Genomic DNA, 20,534 nt, shown 5'->3' on the forward strand with positions numbered 1-20,534 from the left:
CAAAGATCAGTAACAATCATTAAACATGCGATCAAAGCATTATCAGTACATGAATTTCAGAGAGAAATGATAATAATTGCTGATGCAATCAAATGTGTTTCATGCAACATGCATGACAAGATGTTTTCTTTCTTAACATGAAAGATATTGTTGCTGCCATTTCCTCAGGAAATGTCTTCAAAATAAAAGCTTCTGTACAAACAGAAGAACACGTTCATAACATTTCAAAGAATTCAGTCCTCTAGTCTTTGACCAATGTGGTCTTTTAAATTTAGTCTGGTTGTAACTCCAGTCTGTAGGTGTCTACCACGGCCTCCAGAGGGCGCTGTTGACAGGACTCTTGTCTTTGGTGATGCTGGTCTGGAATGTGGAGCTCAGAGGAGAGCAGTCAGCCTCTCTCAGGTTCTTGTCAGAGGAAGTCTGAAGCTCATGGTTCGACAGTCTTCTCTGCTGCTGCAGCTGTGTCAGGAAACAGACTGTCATCTCCAGTATGTCTGCTCTCTCCATTTTGGAGTCTGGCTGCTGTTTCAGGAATTCTGGACCCAGGAGAGACTTGAGCTGCTCAATGCTGCTGTTGATTCGCTCTCTGCGTAACTTCTCCACCAGAGGCTTTCTGAGCTGCAGGAAGAAGAACAAAGTCATTAATAAACTTGTTCAGGAGAACAGTGTGAGCATCAACTAATACAAGCTGTGATGAATGATTTTTAAATCTCCATGAATCTTCAATTTACCTTGTGGGTCAGTCAGATGCTCCTGAGAACTGGTCATTGCTGCAGTGACTGTAGGTGCCATGTCTGGATCTCTGTGCTGTAGAGGTCTCTGTAGAGAGAATCTGATCTGTGCCGGCTTCATCCCTCCTATTTATACTCACACATCTCCATATGAATGTGTGGGTCTTGGTCTGGTTGATGTTTCCCACAGTCTCAGCCAATCAGAGAGCAGGTTGTAACATAAAGGAGATCTGGTCTGCCACATGCCCAGTGGTCATATTAGTGGGTGACAATGGTTAGGTCTCAGGGGAACAGCTGGAGGAGCTCTGTTTGAATCTGGGAAAGTGCTGACCCTGTAGATAGAGCTGATCTGCTGCTTGATGCTGGATCAATGACTTTGACTGAGCAGACAATCAATAACTGATCACATCTGTAATCAAAGTCTGTACATTAAAGCAAAAGCATCATATTGTGAGTAAAATGTGTCTAAAGAAATAAAAACTTGAATTGAAAAATTTTAATGAATATGTGGGCAGATTGAATCTTAAATTATAAGATGAAACATCACACACTTGGTTGAGTTGTGTCCTTCAATTTATTGTATTCTTACTGGTTGTTTTACATGAAACATCACATCTTGAGGGAGCCGAGGCTGCAATCAGTGTTTTATTGCAATGTGTTTTAATGTTTAAAGTCCTGAAAGTTTTCCTTCTGTCCAGCTGTAGCAGGTGTGTCCTCTGTCTTGTGGTTGGTGTGAGTAGAAAGTTGCTCTCAGTTTCCCACACTCAGTCTTTGAATGATGTGGTCAGTCACTACAAAAGGAGCTTTTGTGATGGTCGTGTGCTCTAACAGAGACAGAGCCTGACGTCACCAACCATCTGGAGGGAAACAACGTGATTGGCTGACTCAAAGCATTGATAACTTCTCAAAAAACACACCAATGATGAAATCATGTGTCAACAATTACACCAAATTTATCTTTGAATGTTCAATCTTTCATTTTCAGAGAAGTGAACATGAGATGAACATAAAACCTTTTTTCATGAGATGGTTCAAATTTAATGTCTCAACATGTCGGTGAGGAGAAGGCAGCTGTTTCATGAAGTGTGCCAAATCCCTCTGGACAATAGTCGGGTGCTGGTGTGGTTAAGAATGCAAATCAACTTGAACTGTGACTCCTCTTCAGAGCTTTCCCACACGTATTCCATTATCAAATGTTTGGCATGTGCTATAAGACAGTGACACACTTTGGGACCATTGCTGTTGTTTATTTATATCCATTTTTTTGGTTTTCACCAATAATTTTCCCCCAATATCTTCTATAGCAATGTATAAAAATGTATTAGCATAAAGTGTTGCAGAGCTGAACAGTATACTTTTTGAAAATTACTAAGATTTTACTTGACAGATTCTTTAAATACCATCATCTTCCCCCTCAGTCCCTGTGTCTTTAGGTCAGATGTCTGCATCTATTGTCCCTCTGAGGCTCTGAGAGTGAGTTTCCTCTGGTGTCCCACAATCTGTCCTTTGACAGAAGGATCAATACACGTGTGTCTCATTATGCATCACATTAGCTGCAGTGTGTGGCCTCAGTTTTAGCTTAAAGTCTTCACATTCCAACCATTGACGGTAAAAACTATGGACAGAGCTTCCGTGACGTCACCCGTTTGTTTCTGAAGAGCCGTTTTGAGGCTCGGTGGGAGGTTCCGGGACGTGATGACCGCCGCCATGTTGACAGCGTCACGTCCGCCAAAACTCTCAAATATGGACAAAGAGGGGGAGCACGAGTGGGGTTTAGGGGGGCGGGCGATCGTGGGAGCAGGAAACTCACGCTGTGATACGGCAACTGTCTGTCACTCAAGCGGCAACGCCCATAATTATGCGTAATTTTAAGTCCGAATACAATTGAAACGAGTGGGTTGTAAAAAAATTCACCCCCCCTACAATTGACACTAGAAGAGAACCTATCATCTGAGACCAGAGTGGTTTTTTGTACCAGGCCGTAAACATGTTAATTTCTGCTGTGAAGTCGGCCATTTTAACATGGGAGTCTTTGGGAAATTACTCGCTTTTGGAGCCAACCCCCAGCTGTTGCAGCGTGAATTACAAGTTTTGACACTTCCGCATGGGTTTCCACTTTGAGCCCCGAAGGTTGCCGCTTGATTCCAACACAGCACACTGACATTTCACTCAAATTGTGATGGAGCAATTTACTCACCTATCCATGACAGATATAAAAATAATGCCTCAGCCACCTAACTTTTGTTTTGTGGAAAATAACTCATTTTTTGTGTTTTCTTCATAAAAACATTACTGTGACATCAAGTAATCAAACTGGCATTTAAAGGGTTAAATTCCTCAAAATGATTTAATGTTTGGTAGTTTTGAGCAGGGCTGAAGTTGTTTAACATATTTATGTAGAAAAAAGTAAGAAAAAATATTAATCTGTTAATTTTTTATAGCAGTTTTTTGGAAGTGGACTTTTTTGTCCCCTAATGACACAAAAGGGTAGTAAATTTGTTTCACCATGTTCTAGTGATGTATTTGAAAAATTTAAATTGGATTTCTAAAATGTGTCTAGAAAGAGTCTTTGTTACAAAAAATTGTGCCATATGCACCAACACAGATAAAATGGTGGCCAGGTAAAGAGGCAAAAATTACCCAAATGGACAAAAAAGTCCCCAATGACGCACAAGGGTTAAAAAGAATGTTAAGAGCTGCCTGTATTAGAATTTAAATCAACAACTACACTTAGAGAATCATGTTTCAGACGTGAGGCATGGAGTGTGTAACAATGTCCTCTGGTGTCAGAGTTTTGTTTCCTTTTTGTTTTTAAAAGTCTTCAGTTTCTTACTTCCTGCTTGATACTCACCTTTCCACTTGTTATAGTTTTCCTGACTTCCTCTGCCCTCTTGTGTCCCCACTTGTTGTTGATCACCTGCCTTGCCTTAGTGTGCTTCACTTGTGTGTCATTCCCTCAATGTGTATTTAGTGTGTTTTTCTATATATTTAAATAGAATATTTTTTTTCATTTTTCTTTGTTTAGTCCAGTTATGGATGTACAGTATGTATCTCTGCTTAACCTGTCAACAACCATTTTACAGTTTTCTGTGAGGTCACATAGAAAGATGTATGACATGAGAAGACATGGTTTTCAGTTTGAATTGTTTGTTTATTCAACAACACGCAATGAGCCACATAAAGTATGAAAGCTCCACCAAGAGGTGATGATACATCACAACAACAGCTTGCAGCTTTCTACAAGACACACTGTACTCAGACAGAGTAAAGGAACAGCTGTCTTTATAAAAGACCAATGCTTTACAGTACTTCAGGACACAGTATTCACTGTCCAGTTTTTCCAATGTTCACACAGTGAACGTAAGAAAACTCTGGAAAGACTGACCTTAAAACAGATCACATCATTCTTAATAACCAGAAAATACTCAACAGGGACAAATTGCATGGTCACATTAAAACTGTGACAGCGTGACATAAAGAAAGCTTTTACAGTAACAGGATAAACATATTGATCTTAAAACAGATCAGTGTTCAATCATCACATAAAGTGAGGTCAATTTTAACAATGTCTTGAAAAAAACGATTCAAAATTTGAATTAACTGACCATTATCAATCAAAATGTGACAAATGTCACCACATTGTGAAGACATGCAAACCTTTTAGAAATAAAAGAGAAACTTTGGATCTTGCAACAGATCGGTTTTGAGTAATCATAAGAGATTAAAATGAGATAAAGTCCATTATTTGTCCTCAAAAAGGACATTTACATTTCTGATCACAAAGATCAGTAACAATCATTAAACATGCGATCAAAGCATTATCAATACATGAATTTCAGAGATAAATGATAATAATTGCTGATGCAATCAGATTAGTTTCATGCAACATGCATGACAAGATGTTTTCTTTCTTAACATGAAAGATATTGTTGCTGCCATTTCCTCAGGAAATGTCTTCAAAATAAAAGCTTCTGTACAAACAGAAGAACACGTTCATAACATTTCAAAGAATTCAGTCCTAATCTTTGACCAATGTGGTCTTTTAAATTCAGTCTCGTTGTAACTCCAGTCTGTAGGTGTCTACCACGGCCTCCAGAGTGCACTGTTGACAGGACTCTTGTCATTGGTGATGCTGGTCTGGATTGTGGAGCTCAGAGGAGAGCAGTCAGCCTCTCTTAGGTTCTTATCAGAGGAAGACTGCAGCTTGTTGATGTGGTTCGGCAGGCTTCTCTGCTGCTGCAGCTGTGTCATGAAACAAACTGTCATCTCCAGGATGTCTGCTCTCTCCATCTTGGAGTCTGGCTGCTGTTTGAGGAACTCTGGACCCAGGAGAGACTTGAGCTGCTCAATGCTGCTGTTGATTCGCTCTCTGCGTAACTTCTCCACCAGAGGCTTTCTGAGCTGCAGGAAGAAGAACAAAGTCATTAATAAACTTGTTCAGGAGAACAGTGTGAGCATCAACTAATATAAGCTGGGATGAATGATGTTTAAATCTCCATGAATCTTCAATTTACCTTGTGGGTCAGAGTCAGGTGCTCCTGAGAACTGGTCATTGCTGCAGTGATTGTAGGTGCCATGTCTGGATCTCTGTGCTGTAGAGGTCTCTGTAGAGAGAATCTGATCTGTGCTGGCTTCATCCCTCCTATTTATACTCACACATCTCCATATGAATGTGTGGGTCTTGGTCTGGTTGATGTTTCCCACAGTCTCAGCCAATCAGAGAGCAGGTTGTAACATAAAGGAGATCTGGTCTGCCACATGCCCAGTGGTCATATTAGTGGGTGACAATGGTTAGGTCTCAGGGGAACAGCTGGAGGAGCTCTGTTTGAATCTGGGAAAGTGGTGACCCTGTAGATAGAGCTGATCTGCTGCTTGATGCTGGATCAATGACTTTGACTGAGCAGACAATCAATAACTGATCACATCTGTAATCAAAGTCTGTACATTAAAGCAAAAGCATCATTGTGATTAAAATATGTCTAAAAAAAATAAAAACTTGAATTGAAAATTTTTAATGAATATGTGGGCAGATTGAATCTTAAATCATAAGATGAAACATCACACACTTGGTTGAGTTGTGTCCTTCAATTTATTGTATTCTTACTTGTTGTTTTACATGAAACATCACATCTTGAGGGAGCCGAGGCTGCAATCAGTGTTTTATTACAATGTGTTTTAATGTTTAAAGTCCTGAAAGTTTTCCTTCTGTCCAGCTGTAGCAGGTGTGTCCTCTGTCTTGTGGTTGGTGTGAGTAGAAAGTTGCTCTCAGTTTCCCACACTCAGTCTTTGAATGATGTGGTCAGTCACTACAAAAGGAGCTTTTGTGATGGTCGTGTGCTCTAACAGAGACAGAGCCTGACGTCACCAACCATCTGGAGGGAAACAACGTGATTGGCTGACTCAAAGGATTGATAACTATTAAAAATACAGTCATGATGAAATCATGTGTCAACAATTACACCAAATTTATCTTTGAATGTTCAATCTTTCATTTTCAGAGAAGTAAACATGAGATGAACATAAAAGCTTTTTTCATGAGATGGTTCAAATTTCTTGTCTCAACATGTCGGTGAGGAGAAGGCAGCTGTTTCATGAAGTGTGCCAAATCCCTCTGGACAATAGTCGGGTGCTGGTGTGGTTAAGAATGCAAATCAACTTGAACTGTGACTCCTCTTCAGAGCTTTCCCACACTTATTCCATTATCAAATGTTTGGCATGTGCTATAAGACAGTGACACACTTTGGGACCAATGCTGTTGTTTATATATATCCATTTTTTTGGTTTTCACCAATAATTTTCCCCCAATATCTTCTATAGTAATGTATAAAATGTATTAGCAAAAGTGTTGCAGAGCTGAACATCATACTTTTTGAAAATTACTAAGATTTGACTTGACACAGATTCTTTAAGTACCATCGTCTTCCCCATCAGTCCCTGTCTCTTTGGGTCAGAGGTCTGCATCTATTGTCCCTCTGAGGCTCTGAGAGTGAGTTTCCTCTGGTGTCCCACAATCTGTCCTTTGACTGAAGGATCAATACACGTGTGTCTCATTATGCATCACATTAGCTGCAGTGATTGGCCTCAGTTTTAGCTTAAAGTCTTCACATTCCAACACAGCACACTGACATTCCACTCAAATTATGATGGAGCAATTTTGTACTCACAGTCAGATACAGAGATGATCACTGACCACTGCTTTAAAAAGAATGTTAAGAGCTGCCTGTATTAGAATTTAAATCAACAACTACACTTAGAGAATCATGTTTCAGACATGAGGCATGGAGTGTGTAACAATGTCCTCTGGTGTCTGAGTTTTGTTTCCTTTTTGTTTTTACAAGTCTTCAGTTTCTTACTTCCTTCTTGATACTCACCTTTCCTCTTGTTATAGTTTTCCTGACTTCCTCTGCCCTCTTGTGTCCCCACTTGTTGTTGATCACCTGCCTTGCCTTAGTGTGCTTCACTTGTGTGTCATTCCCTCAATGTGTATTTAGTGTGTTTTTCTATATATTTAAATAGAATTTTTTTTCATTTTTCTTTGTTTAGTCCAGTTATGGATGTACAGTATGTATCTCTGCTAAACCTGTCAACAACCATTTCACAGTTTTCTGTGAGGTCACATAGAAAGATGTATGACATGAGAAGACATGGTTTTCAGTTTGAATTGTTTGTTTATTCAACAACACGCAATGAGCCACATAAAGTATGAAAGCTCCACCAAGAGGTGATGATACATCACAACAACAGCTTGCAGATTTCTACAAGACACACTGTACTCAGACAGAGTAAAGGAACAGCTGTCTTTATAAAAGACCAATGCTTTACAGTACTTCAGGACACAGTATTCACTGCCCAGTTTTTCCAATGTTCACACAGTGAACGTAAGAAAACTCTGGAAAGACTGACCTTAAAACAGATCACATCATTCTTAAATACCAGTAAATTCTCAACAGGGACAAATTACATGGTCACATTAAAACTGTGACAGTGTGACAAAAACAAACCTTTTACAGTAAAAGGATAAACATATTCATCTTAAAACAGATCAGTGTTCAATCATCACATAAAGTGAGGTCATTTTTAACAATGTCTTGAAAAAAATATTCAAAATTTGAATTAACTGACCATTATCAATGAAAATGTGACAAATGTCGCCACATTGTGAAGACATGCAAACCTTTTAGAAATAAAAGAGAAACTTTGGATCTTGCAACAGATCAGTTTTGAGTAATCATAAGAGATTAAAATGAGATAAAGTCCATTATTTGTCCTCAAAAAGGACATTTACATTTCTGATCACAAAGATCAGTAACAATCAATAAACATGCGATCAAAGCATTATCAGTACATGAATTTCAGAGATAAATGATAATAATTGCTGATGCAATCAGATGTGTTTCATGCAACATGCATGACAAGATGTTTTCTTTCTTAACATGAAAGATATTGTTGCTGCCATTTCCTCAGGAAATGTCTTCAAAATAAAAGCTTCTGTACAAACAGAAGAACACGTTCATAACATTTCAAAGAATTCAGTCCTCTAATCTTTGACCAATGTGGTCATTTAAATTTAGTCTGGTTGTAACTCCAGTCTGTAGGTGTCTACCACGGCCTCCAGAGGGCGCTGTTGACAGGACTCTTGTCTTTGGTGATGCTGGTCTGGATTGTGGAGCTCAGAGGAGAGCAGTCAGCCTCTCTCAGGTTCTTATCAGAGGAAGACTGCAGCTTGTTGATGTGGTTTGGCAGGCTTCTCTGCTGCTGCAGCTGTGCCAGGAAGCAAACTGTCATCTCCAGGATGTCTGCTCTCTCCATCTTGGAGTCTGGCTGCTGTTTGAGGAACTCTGGACCCAGGAGAGACTTGAGCTGCTCAATGCTGCTGTTGATTCGCTCTCTGCGTAACTTCTCCACCAGAGGCTTTCTGAGCTGCAGGAAGAACAAAGTCATTAATAAACTTGTTCAGGAACAGTGTGAGCATCAACTAATATAAGCTGGGATGAATGATGTTTAAATCTCCATGAATCTTCAATTTACCTTGTGGGTCAGAGTCAGGTGCTCCTGAGAACTGGTCATTGCTGCAGTGATTGTAGGTGCCATGTCTGGATCTCTGTGCTGTAGAGGTCTCTGTAGAGAGAATCTGATCTGTGCTGGCTTCATCCCTCCTATTTATACTCACACATCTCCATATGAATGTGTGGGTCTTGGTCTGGTTGATGTTTCCCACAGTCTCAGCCAATCAGAGAGCAGGTTGTAACATAAAGGAGATCTGGTCTGCCACATGCCCAGTGGTCATATTAGTGGGTGACAATGGTTAGGTCTCAGGGGAACAGCTGGAGGAGCTCTGTTTGAATCTGGGAAAGTGGTGACCCTGTAGATAGAGCTGATCTGCTGCTTGATGCTGGATCAATGACTTTTACTGACAAACAATCAATAACTGATTACATCTGTAATCAAAGTCTGTACATTAAAGCAAAAGTATCACATTGTGAGTAAAATATGTCTAAAAAAAATAAAAACTTGAAAATTTTTAATGAATATGTGGGCAGATTGAATCTTAAATCATAAGATGAAACATCACACACTTGGTTGAGTTGTGTCCTTCAATTTATTGTATTCTTACTTGTTTTACATGAAACATCACATCTTGAGGGAGCCGAGGCTGCAATCAGTGTTCTATGTTTTATTACAATGTGTTTTAATGTTTAAAGTCCTGAAAGTTTTCCTTCTGTCCAGCTGTAGCAGGTGTGTCCTCTGTCTTGTGGTTGGTGTGAGTAGAAAGTTGCTCTCAGTTTCCCACACTCAGTCTTTGAATGATGTGGTCAGTCACTACAAAAGGAGCTTTTGTGATGGTCGTGTGCTCTAACAGAGACAGAGCCTGACGTCACCAACCATCTGGAGGTAAACAACGTGATTGGCTGAATCAAAGCATTGATAACTTCTAAAAATACAGTCATGATGAAATCATGTGTCAACAATTACACCAAAATTATCTTTATGTTAAATCTTTCATTTGCAGAAAATTGAACATGAGATCAACATAAAAGCTTTTTTCATGAGATGGTTCAAATTTCATGTCTCAACATGTCAGTGAGGAGAAGGCAGCTGTTTCATGAAGTGTGCCAGATCCCTCTGGACAATAGTCGGGTGCTGGTGTGGTTAAGAATGCAAATCAACTTGAAGTGTGACTCCTCTTCAGAGCTTTCCCACACTTATTTGATTATAAAATGTTTGGAATGTGCTATAAGACAGTGACACACTTTGGGACCACTGCTGTTGTTTTTTATATCCAGTTGTTTGGTTTTCACCAATAATTTTCCCCCAATATCTTCTATAGTAATGTATAAAAATGTATAAGCTTACAGTGTTGCAGAACTGATCACCATACTTTTGAGAATCTCTAAGACTTACTTGACACAGTTTTCTTTAAGTACCATCATCTTCCACCACTGTCCCTGTGTCTTTAGGTCAGAGGTCTGCATCTATTGTCCCTCTGAGGCTCTGAGAGTGAGTTTCCTCTGTTGTCCCACAATCTGTCCTTTGGAGGATCAATACAAGTGTGTCTCATTATGCATCACATTAGCTGCAGTGATTGGCCTCAGCTTCAGCTTAAAGTCTTCACATTCCAACACCCAAACTTCTGACTGCACCAAAATTATGACAGTCTACTCACAATCAGATGCAGGGATTATTGACCACTGGCTTTACAACAATGAGAAGAAATATATTAGAATTAAATGAACAAGTACACTTTGGCTGACACGTGCCAAATCCCTTTGGTGAATGGTCGGCTGCTGGTGGAGCTAATGAGGCTAATCAGTCTTAGCTCTTTTTCAAAAGACCTTTATTATACTCCATTAACTAAAAAAATTTAAGGCAATGTTTGTTCCATATACGTTTTGCACCTCATTATGTTTTAATATCATTGTATAAAATTGATGTTTGGTGTAATGGAGACACGTCAGAAATATTTAACCTTAAACAATGTAATTAATGTATAACCTACAGTGTAACATTAGGTTACGTCTGATATTTAGTGATATTCTGACCTGTCTAACGTTCTTTTTTTAAAACAATAGCAGAAATTTGATTTATTATATAAAACATGTAATTGGTTTTAAGTTTTCTAAACTGCAGGCTTAGCAAATAACATGTATAAGATTGATAGAAATTGAATTATGAGGGAAAAAAAAATCAACATATGATGTGAGACGTGAGGAAGTTTCCACTTTAACCTTCAGGCTCTCTGTTAATCTGCCTCTGTTCAGGGCAAAGGTCTGATCTATTGTCCCTCAGCCGCTCTGTGAGTGAGTTTCCTCTGGTTTCCCACACTCTGTCCTTTCACTGCAGGAACAATAGAAGTGTGCCTTGTTATGCATAATGTCTTATTATGCAGGGCATTTGATACAATGTCTGACCTCTTTAAATACTTAAATAGTTAATGTTTTTGTTTTGTATATAAAAACAGACACAGCTCCAGTGTGTTGCAATTGAATGATTTTTAGGCAGTTTGATGTTTCGATTAACAGTGTTCATATGAAATGACTTAAAAGATGATTTCCCTTCTTCAAATGTTCAAATAGAATAACTTCAAGATATGTCTCTCTGATAAACCTGTCAACAACCATTTCACAGTTTTATGTGAGGTCACATAGAAAGATGTATGACATGAGAAGACATGATTTTCAGTTTGAATTGTTTGTTTATTCAACAACACACAATGAGCCACATAAAGTATGAAAGCTCCACCAAGAGGTGATGATACATCACAACAACAGCTTGCAGATTTCTACAAGACACACTGTACTCATACAGAGTAAAGGAACAGCTGTCTTTATAAAAGACCAATGCTTTACAGTACTTCAGGACACAGTATTCACTGCCCAGTTTTTCCAATGTTCACACAGTGAACAAAAGAAAACTCTGGAAAGACTGACCTTAAAACAGATCACATCATTCTTAATAAACAGTAAATTTTCAACAGGGACAAATTACATGGTCACATTAAAACTGTGACAAAATTGACATAAACAAATCTTTTACACTAAAAGGATAAACATATTGATCTTAAAACAGATCAGGGTTCAATCATCACATAAATCACACATTGTATAAAATTGATGTTTGGTGTAATGGAGACACGTCAGAAATATTTAACCTTAAACAATGTAATTAATGTATAACCTACAGTGTAACATTAGGTTACACTGTAGGTTACACTACATTTTTAACAATGTCTTGAAGAAACAATACAAATTTTGAATTAACTGACCATTATCAATCAAAATGTGACAAATGTCACCACATTGTGAAGACATGCAAACCTTTTAGAAATAAAAGAGAAACCTTGGATCTTACAACAGATCAGTTTTGAGTAATCATAAGAGATTAAAATGAGATAAAGTCCATTATTTGTCCTCAAAAAGGACATTTACATTTCTGATCACAAAGATCAGTAACAATCATTAAACATGCGATCAAAGCATTATCAGTACATGAATTTCAAAGAGAAATGATAATAATTGCTGATGCAATCAGATGTGTTTCATGCAACATGCATGACAAGATGTTTTCTTTCTTAACATGAAAGATATTGTTGCTGCCATTTCCTCAGGAAATGTCTTCAAAATAAAAGCTTCTGTACAAACAGAAGAACACGTTCATAACATTTCAAAGAATTCAGTCCTCTAATCTTTGACCAATGTGGTCATTTAAATTTAGTCTGGTTGTAACTCCAGTCTGTAGGTGTCTACCACGGCCTCCAGAGGGCGCTGTTGACAGGACTCTTGTCTTTGGTGATGCTGGTCTGGATTGTGGAGCTCAGAGGAGAGCAGTCAGCCTCTCTTAGGATCTTATCAGAGGAAGACTGCAGCTTGTTGATGTGGTTTGACAGGCTTCTCTGCTGCTGCAGCTGTGCCAGGAAGCAAACTGTCATCTCCAGGATGTCTGCTCTCTCCATCTTGGAGTCTGGCTGCTGTTTGAGGAACTCTGGACCCAGGAGAGACCTGAGCTGCTCAATGCTGCTGTTGATTCGCTCTCTGCGTAACTTCTCCACCAGAGGCTTTCTGAGCTGCAGGAAGAAGAACAAAGTCATTAATAAACTTGTTCAGGAGAACAGTGTGAGCATCAACTAATATAAGCTGTGATGAATGATGTTTAAATCTCCATGAATCTTCAATTTACCTTGTGGGTCAGAGTCAGGTGCTCCTGAGAACTGGTCATTGCTGCAGTGATTGTAGGTGCCATGTCTGTATCTCTGTGCTGTAGAGGTCTCTGTAGAGAGAATCTGATCTGTGCTGGCTTCATCCCTCCTATTTATACTCACACATCTCCATATGAATGTGTGGGTCTTGGTCTGGTTGATGTTTCCCACAGTCTCAGCCAATCAGAGAGCAGGTTGTAACATAAAGGAGATCTGGTCTGCCACATGCCCAGTGGTCATATTAGTGGGTGACAATGGTTAGGTCTCAGGGGAACAGCTGGAGGAGCTCTGTTTGAATCTGGGAAAGTGGTGACCCTGTAGATAGAGCTGATCTGCTGCTTGATGCTGGATCAATGACTTTGACTGAGCAGACAATCAATAACTGATCACATCTGTAATCAAAGTCTGTACATTAAAGCAAAAGCATCATTGTGATTAAAATATGTCTAAAAAAAATAAAAACTTGAATTGAAAATTTTAATGAATATGTGGGCAGATTGAATCTTAAATCATAAGATGAAACATCACACACTTGGTTGAGTTGTGTCCTTCAATTTATTGTATTCTTACTTGTTGTTTTACATGAAACATCACATCTTGAGGGAGCCGAGGCTGCAATCAGTGTTCTATGTTTTATTACAATGTGTTTTAATGTTTAAAGTCCTGAAAGTTTTCCTTCTGTCCAGCTGTAGCAGGTGTGTCCTCTGTCTTGTGGTTGGTGTGAGTAGAAAGTTGCTCTCAGTTTCCCACACTCAGTCTTTGAATGATGTGGTCAGTCACTACAAAAGGAGCTTTTGTGATGGTCGTGTGCTCTAACAGAGACAGAGCCTGACGTCACCAACCATCTGGAGGGAAACAACGTGATTGGCTGACTCAAAGGATTGATAACTATTAAAAATACAGTCATGATGAAATCATGTGTCAACAATTACACCAAATTTATCTTTGAATGTTCAATCTTTCATTTTCAGAGAAGTAAACATGAGATGAACATAAAAGCTTTTTTCATGAGATGGTTCAAATTTCTTGTCTCAACATGTCGGTGAGGAGAAGGCAGCTGTTTCATGAAGTGTGCCAAATCCCTCTGGACAATAGTCGGGTGCTGGTGTGGTTAAGAATGCAAATCAACTTGAACTGTGACTCCTCTTCAGAGCTTTCCCACACTTATTCCATTATCAAATGTTTGGCATGTGCTATAAGACAGTGACACACTTTGGGACCAATGCTGTTGTTTATATATATCCATTTTTTTGGTTTTCACCAATAATTTTCCCCCAATATCTTCTATAGTAATGTATAAAATGTATTAGCAAAAGTGTTGCAGAGCTGAACATCATACTTTTTGAAAATTACTAAGATTTGACTTGACACAGATTCTTTAAGTACCATCGTCTTCCCCATCAGTCCCTGTCTCTTTGGGTCAGAGGTCTGCATCTATTTTCCCTCTGAAGCTCTGAGAGTGAGTTTCCTCTGGTGTCCCACAATCTGTCCTTTGACTGAAGGATCAATACACGTGTGTCTCATTATGCATCACATTAGCTGCAGTGATTGGCCTCAGTTTTAGCTTAAAGTCTTCACATTCCAACACAGCACACTGACATTCCACTCAAATTATGACGGAGCAATTTTGTACTCACAGTCAGATACAGAGATGATCACTGACCACTGCTTTAAAAAGAATGTTAAGAGCTGCCTGTATTAGAATTTAAATCAACAACTACACTTAGAGAATCATGTTTCAGACGTGAGGCATGGAGTGTGTAACAATGTCCTCTGGTGTCAGAGTTTTGTTTCCTTTTTGTTTTTAAAAGTCTTCAGTTTCTTACTTCCTGCTTGATACTCACCTTTCCACTTGTTATAGTTTTCCTGACTTCCTCTGCCCTCTTGTGTCCCCACTTGTTGTTGATCACCTGCCTTGCCTTAGTGTGCTTCACTTGTGTGTCATTCCCTCAATGTGTATTTAGTGTGTTTTTCTATATATTTAAATAGAATTTTTTTTCATTTTTCTTTGTTTAGTCCAGTTATGGATGTACAGTATGTATCTCTGCTAAACCTGTCAACAACCATTTCACAGTTTTCTGTGAGGTCACATAGAAAGATGTATGACATGAGAAGACATGGTTTTCAGTTTGAATTGTTTGTTTATTCAACAACACGCAATGAGCCACATAAAGTATGAAAGCTCCACCAAGAGGTGATGATACATCACAACAACAGCTTGCAGATTTCTACAAGACACACTGTACTCAGACAGAGTAAAGGAACAGCTGTCTTTATAAAAGACCAATGCTTTACAGTACTTCAGGACACAGTATTCACTGCCCAGTTTTTCCAATGTTCACACAGTGAACGTAAGAGAACTCTGGAAAGACTGACCTTAAAACAGATCACATCATTCTTAAATACCAGTAAATACTCAACAGGGACAAATTACATGGTCACATTAAAACTGTGACAGTGTGACAAAAACAAACCTTTTACAGTAAAAGGATAAACATATTCATCTTAAAACAGATCAGTGTTCAATCATCACATAAAGTGAGGTCATTTTTAACAATGTCTTGAAAAAAATATTCAAAATTTGAATTAACTGACCATTATCAATGAAAATGTGACAAATGTCGCCACATTGTGAAGACATGCAAACCTTTTAGAAATAAAAGAGAAACTTTGGATCTTGCAACAGATCAGTTTTGAGTAATCATAAGAGATTAAAATGAGATAAAGTCCATTATTTGTCCTCAAAAAGGACATTTACATTTCTGATCACAAAGCTCAGTAACAATCATTAAACATGCGATCAAAGCATTATCAGTACATGAATTTCAGAGATAAATGATAATAATTGCTGATGCAATCAGATGTGTTTCATGCAACATGCATGACAAGATGTTTTCTTTCTTAACATGAAAGATATTGTTGCTGCCATTTCCTCAGGAAATGTCTTCAAAATAAAAGCTTCTGTACAAACAGAAGAACACGTTCATAACATTTCAAAGAATTCAGTCCTCTAATCTTTGACCAATGTGGTCATTTAAATTTAGTCTGGTTGTAACTCCAGTCTGTAGGTGTCTACCACGGCCTCCAGAGGGCGCTGTTGACAGGACTCTTGTCTTTGGTGATGCAGGTCTGGATTGTGGAGCTCAGAGGAGAGCAGTCAGCCTCTCTCAGGTTCTTATCAGAGGAAGACTGCAGCTTGTTGATGTGGTTTGGCAGGCTTCTCTGCTGCTGCAGCTGTGCCAGGAAGCAAACTGTCATCTCCAGGATGTCTGCTCTCTCCATCTTGGAGTCTGGCTGCTGTTTGAGGAACTCTGGACCCAGGAGAGACTTGAGCTGCTCAATGCTGCTGTTGATTCGCTCTCTGCGTAACTTCTCCACCAGAGGCTTTCTGAGCTGCAGGAAGAACAAAGTCATTAATAAACTTGTTCAGGAACAGTGTGAGCATCAACTAATATAAGCTGGGATGAATGATGTTTAAATCTCCATGAATCTTCAATTTACCTTGTGGGTCAGAGTCAGGTGCTCCTGAGAACTGGTCATTGCTGCAGTGACTGTAGGTGCCATGTCTGGATCTCTGTGCTGTAGAGGTCTCTGTAGAGAGAATCTGATCTGTGCTGGCTTCATCCCTCCTATTTATACTCACACATCTCCATATGAATGTGTGGGTCTTGGTCTGGTTGATGTTTCCCACAGTCTCAGCCAATCAGAGAGCAGGTTGTAACATAAAGGAGATCTGGTCTGCCACATGCCCAGTGGTCATATTAGTGGGTGACAATGGTTAGGTCTCAGGGGAACAGGTGGAGGAGCTCTGTTTGAATCTGGGAAAGTGGTGACCCTGTAGATAGAGCTGATCTGCTGCTTGATGCTGGATCAATGACTTTGACTGAGCAGACAATCAATAACTGATCACATCTGTAATCAAAGTCTGTACATTAAAGCAAAAGCAGCATATTGTTAGTAAATTATGTCTAAAAGAATAATAACTTGAATTGAAAATGTATGTGGGCGGATTGAATCTTAAATCATAAGATGAAACATCACACACTTGGCTGAGTTGTTGCCTTCACTTTATTGTATTCTTACTTGTTATTTTACATGAATTAATTAATTAATTCAGAAACCTTTATTAGTCCCACAATGGGGAAATTGCTTAAGGCAGCCCAGCAAAGAGCGCCATACACCAGTGAGTACACTGGAGGCTATGCGGGTAAAGTGCCTTGCCCAAGGACACACAACTGTGACTAGGGAGGAGCTGGGATTGAACCACCATCACATCTTGAGGGAGCCGAGGCTGCAATCAGTGTTCTATGTTTTATTAGAATGTGTTTTAATGTTTAAAGTCCTGAAAGTTTTCCTTCTGTCCAGCTGTAGCAGGTGTGTCCTCTGTCTTGTGGTTGGTGTGAGTAGAAAGTTGCTCTCAGTTTCCCACACTCAGTCTTTGAATGATGTGGTCAGTCACTACAAAAGGAGCTTTTGTGATGGTCGTGTGCTCTAACAGAGACAGAGCCTGACGTCACCAACCATCTGGAGGGAAACAACGTGATTGGCTGAATCAAAGCATTGATAACTTCTAAAAATACATTCATGATGAAATCATGTGTCAACAATTACACCAAAATTATCTTTATGTTAAATCTTTCATTTGCAGAAAATTGAACATGAGATGAACATAAAAGCTTTTTTCATGAGATGGTTCAAATTTCATGTCTCAACATGTCGGTGAGGAGAAGGCAGCTGTTTCATGAAGTGTGCCAAATCCCTCTGGACAATAGTCGGGTGCTGGTGTGGTTAAGAATGCAAATCAACTTGAACTGTGACTCCTCTTCAGAGCTTTCCCACACTTATTCCATTATCAAATGTTTGGCATGTGCTATAAGACAGTGACACACTTTGTGACCATTGCTGTTGTTTATTGTTTTAAAGTGTTCCATTTTCAAAGATAAATTCTCCCAAACATTTCGCTTTGAATAGTGCAAAAATGTTTAAAAATACATTACTGCACAAAAATTATTAAAATATATAGATTTACTTTTTTGACACAAACAGTTTTCTTTAAGTACCGTCATCATCCCCCTCAGTCCCTGTCTCTTTGGGCCACAGATCTGCATCTATTGTCCCTCTGAGGCTCTGAGAGTGAGTTTCCTTTGGTTTCCCACAATCTGTCGGTTGACTGGAGGAGTGTCTCTTCAGTTGTTGTGCACGGCCTCAGCGTCACCTTTAGGTCTTGACATTCCAACACCCAGTTTTAATAGTTGCACCAACGTTTTTTACACATAGGGATTGTCATTGATCACTGCCTTTGGAACAGTAACACAGTATGTCAGTGATTAATGTCTTCATCCTTAGATCACAAGCTAAACAAGTCCATAACAGATCAGTGGTCTGATCTTATATTTAGAAAAAAAACACGATACTTTGAATTCTGCTTTTACCACTAAACAACTGTTTATTTTAAAAAATAGATGTGATGATCAATCATGTCTATCATCTGTAACATGTCCTTTTCCCAGAAAATGTCTTAAAAATAAAAGTGTCTGTACAAACACTACAGAAAATCAAGTTCATAACATTTCAAAAAATCCAGTTCAGCAATTTATGACCAATATTGTCATTTAAATTCAATTTAATAGTGACTCCAGTCTGTAGGAGTCCACCATGGCCTCCAGAGGGCGCTGTTGACTGGACTTTTGTCTTTGGTGATGCTGATCTTGACTGTGCAGCTCAGAGGACAGAAGTTCAGCCTGTCTCAGATTCAGCTGTCATGAATGAAGTTTAAATGATGTTTAAATCGCCATGACTCATCGGTTTACCTTGACTAGGCTTGACTAGAATTCCTCACAGTCGCAGGCAGTCATAGAGCTCTGTGGAACCATATAACAATCAAATCACAGAATATTTTCATTGCTTTGGGCACAATGGTTAATGTTAGTGGAACATTCTGAGACAGGGTTATTATCCCAAAAATAAGGCAAGATGTTTAAAATGTCAAATACATGAGTTTTATGAAATTCTAATAAAAAAGGTAGTGCCAGCAGAGATATCAACATATTTTATGGTTTCACAAGTTCTTGATAAGATCTGTGTAATCTTGTCAGAGTTTATAGTGTTACTTTTTGTATGTGCACTGTTTTAATTTTGATGCCACACTTTCCATCCTAACCTTTGCCTCTGCAGGGTCTTAGGGGGCCTTGTTCTTTTGTCTGGGTGGGCCTTTGTTCCACTCTTCCCTGCTTTCCTACACTCTGTCCTTTACTAAAGGCTCAATAGAATTGTGTGTCTCATGCATCAGATTAGCCACAGAGCGTGTGTGTGTGTGTGTGTGTGTGTGTCCTGGAAACCAAATGTATGTGTTATATTTTGAGCAGAGGGAGAATGAAAACAAAGTTAGATTATTAATGGTGACTACATACTGTAAGCCGTGTCTGAGCAAAAACGCCTTTATTGGAGAGGCTAGACTGAGAGCATTACTGAACACTGAACACTGAACACACTGAAACACTCATTACTAAAATATTTTGATAATATTTATGAATTCCATTTCCAACACTTCTAAGCACTCCCAATCTCTGTGCCCTCGAATGACTGAAAAGAAATACCCCATAAATAGAAAAAAGTAGTTACTCAAGTTTCCGTTGTGTGTGTAACTTCTAATGGCCTTCACTTTAGTAGTGTGAATGTAAATAATGTCAATAATGACAATTTATTTTTAATCAATTCATCTTGGCTGTGTCATAAAGATGTTGATATCATATTGACTGGTGAGTAATAGATTAATAGATTTCCTTTGCTGCAATGATTTTGTGCTATGTATTAATTATTAAGTATCTGTGTGCATGCCACTTAGGAAACAAACATTTATGCACACCTTGGCAACAGCTGGTAAAATAAGGTCATGTATATAAATGGATGTGCGGATGTAAATTAATGTGCATGTTAATGTGATGAAGTCATATAATTCAAGGCAATGTATCCATTAGCAGTATACCCACATTATCTCGTAAAGGGTTGTAGAGGTCTGGAGCCAGTCGTTCCCTCATCCTAAAGCTTGGAACACCTCAGACAGGTCTGTTTGGTGAAAATGTAAATGTAAATTGAAAAAAAAAAATACAAATTCTAACCTAACTTTTTTACACCAGGTCTGAATCCCTGCTCATATCTAAGCATAACACGTCAATAAAACCACAAAACCATAATGTCATAGCTAATTAAAATCTCTTTATTACAATCACATGTACATAATCATATTCAAAAAGCTTGCTGTAGTGAAAAGTACCTTTGCACCGACAGATGGAGGTGGTGTTGCAGGCTGGATGGAGGGATTGTCAGATGGAGTAAAACAAGTGTTGCGTTCCCCAGCAGCAAGTATCTCCGCTCCAGTGTGCTTTTAATTTCACATCACATGAGGACAGCAGCGCTATTTTCAGCCTTCTGTGTCCTTGTGTAACGTAAGCAAAGAGGGTGAAGAGGGGGCGGGTGGGAAGGAAAAATTCTCTTTTCGTCATCCATTATTCAGACTGTTTGAGTCACAGCCGAGAGAGAGAAAGAGAGAGGGAAAATGTGGAAACAGTCAGGGCGGAGGTTTGATTTCACGTCTTTTCTCTCCGAGTGCT

At 39.0% G+C, this 20,534-nt stretch overlaps 4 protein-coding genes and 1 pseudogene across 4 annotated transcripts; all 5 read right to left on the reverse strand.

The window, feature by feature from the left end:
* Positions 1-303: 303 nt before the first annotated feature.
* LOC114436553 (transcription factor HES-5-like) lies at positions 304-792 on the reverse strand (annotated as a pseudogene).
* Positions 793-4,811: 4,019 nt separating this feature from the next.
* Positions 4,812-5,332, reverse strand: LOC114436548 (transcription factor HES-5-like). The gene is made up of 2 exons (XM_028406860.1): positions 5,246-5,332; positions 4,812-5,132 (listed from the first exon to the last, which is right to left on the reverse strand). The coding sequence occupies exons 1-2, from the start codon at positions 5,306-5,308 to the stop codon at positions 4,812-4,814; spliced, it is 384 nt and encodes a 127-aa protein (XP_028262661.1). The 5' UTR covers positions 5,309-5,332.
* A 2,998-nt stretch (positions 5,333-8,330) lies between these two features.
* LOC114436537 (transcription factor HES-5-like) lies at positions 8,331-8,846 on the reverse strand. The gene is made up of 2 exons (XM_028406842.1): positions 8,760-8,846; positions 8,331-8,651 (listed from the first exon to the last, which is right to left on the reverse strand). The coding sequence occupies exons 1-2, from the start codon at positions 8,820-8,822 to the stop codon at positions 8,331-8,333; spliced, it is 384 nt and encodes a 127-aa protein (XP_028262643.1). The 5' UTR covers positions 8,823-8,846.
* A 3,625-nt stretch (positions 8,847-12,471) lies between these two features.
* On the reverse strand, positions 12,472-12,968 carry LOC114436555 (transcription factor HES-5-like). Its single transcript, XM_028406871.1, has 2 exons — positions 12,906-12,968; positions 12,472-12,792 (listed from the first exon to the last, which is right to left on the reverse strand). The coding sequence occupies exons 1-2, from the start codon at positions 12,966-12,968 to the stop codon at positions 12,472-12,474; spliced, it is 384 nt and encodes a 127-aa protein (XP_028262672.1).
* Positions 12,969-15,996: 3,028 nt separating this feature from the next.
* Positions 15,997-16,511, reverse strand: LOC114436545 (transcription factor HES-5-like). Its single transcript, XM_028406853.1, has 2 exons — positions 16,426-16,511; positions 15,997-16,317 (listed from the first exon to the last, which is right to left on the reverse strand). The coding sequence occupies exons 1-2, from the start codon at positions 16,486-16,488 to the stop codon at positions 15,997-15,999; spliced, it is 384 nt and encodes a 127-aa protein (XP_028262654.1). The 5' UTR covers positions 16,489-16,511.
* Between the last annotated feature and the right edge of the window lie 4,023 nt (positions 16,512-20,534).

The sequence above is a fragment of the Parambassis ranga genome, chromosome 5 (genome assembly GCF_900634625.1).
Source record: "Parambassis ranga chromosome 5, fParRan2.1, whole genome shotgun sequence".
Taxonomy (NCBI): domain Eukaryota; kingdom Metazoa; phylum Chordata; class Actinopteri; family Ambassidae; genus Parambassis; species Parambassis ranga.

Excerpts from the sequence above, each read along its gene's own strand:
- LOC114436548 (XM_028406860.1), bottom strand. The coding sequence starts at position 5,308 with ATGGCACCTACAATCACTGCAGCAATGACCAGTTCTCAGGAGCACCTG. Across the intron at positions 5,133-5,245 it reads ACCTGACTCTGACCCACAAG|CTCAGAAAGCCTCTGGTGGA; the intron begins GTAAATTGAAGA and ends TTCTTCCTGCAG.
- LOC114436537 (XM_028406842.1), bottom strand. The coding sequence starts at position 8,822 with ATGGCACCTACAATCACTGCAGCAATGACCAGTTCTCAGGAGCACCTG. Across the intron at positions 8,652-8,759 it reads ACCTGACTCTGACCCACAAG|CTCAGAAAGCCTCTGGTGGA; the intron begins GTAAATTGAAGA and ends TTCTTCCTGCAG.
- LOC114436555 (XM_028406871.1), bottom strand. The coding sequence starts at position 12,968 with ATGGCACCTACAATCACTGCAGCAATGACCAGTTCTCAGGAGCACCTG. Across the intron at positions 12,793-12,905 it reads ACCTGACTCTGACCCACAAG|CTCAGAAAGCCTCTGGTGGA; the intron begins GTAAATTGAAGA and ends TTCTTCCTGCAG.
- LOC114436545 (XM_028406853.1), bottom strand. The coding sequence starts at position 16,488 with ATGGCACCTACAGTCACTGCAGCAATGACCAGTTCTCAGGAGCACCTG. Across the intron at positions 16,318-16,425 it reads ACCTGACTCTGACCCACAAG|CTCAGAAAGCCTCTGGTGGA; the intron begins GTAAATTGAAGA and ends TTCTTCCTGCAG.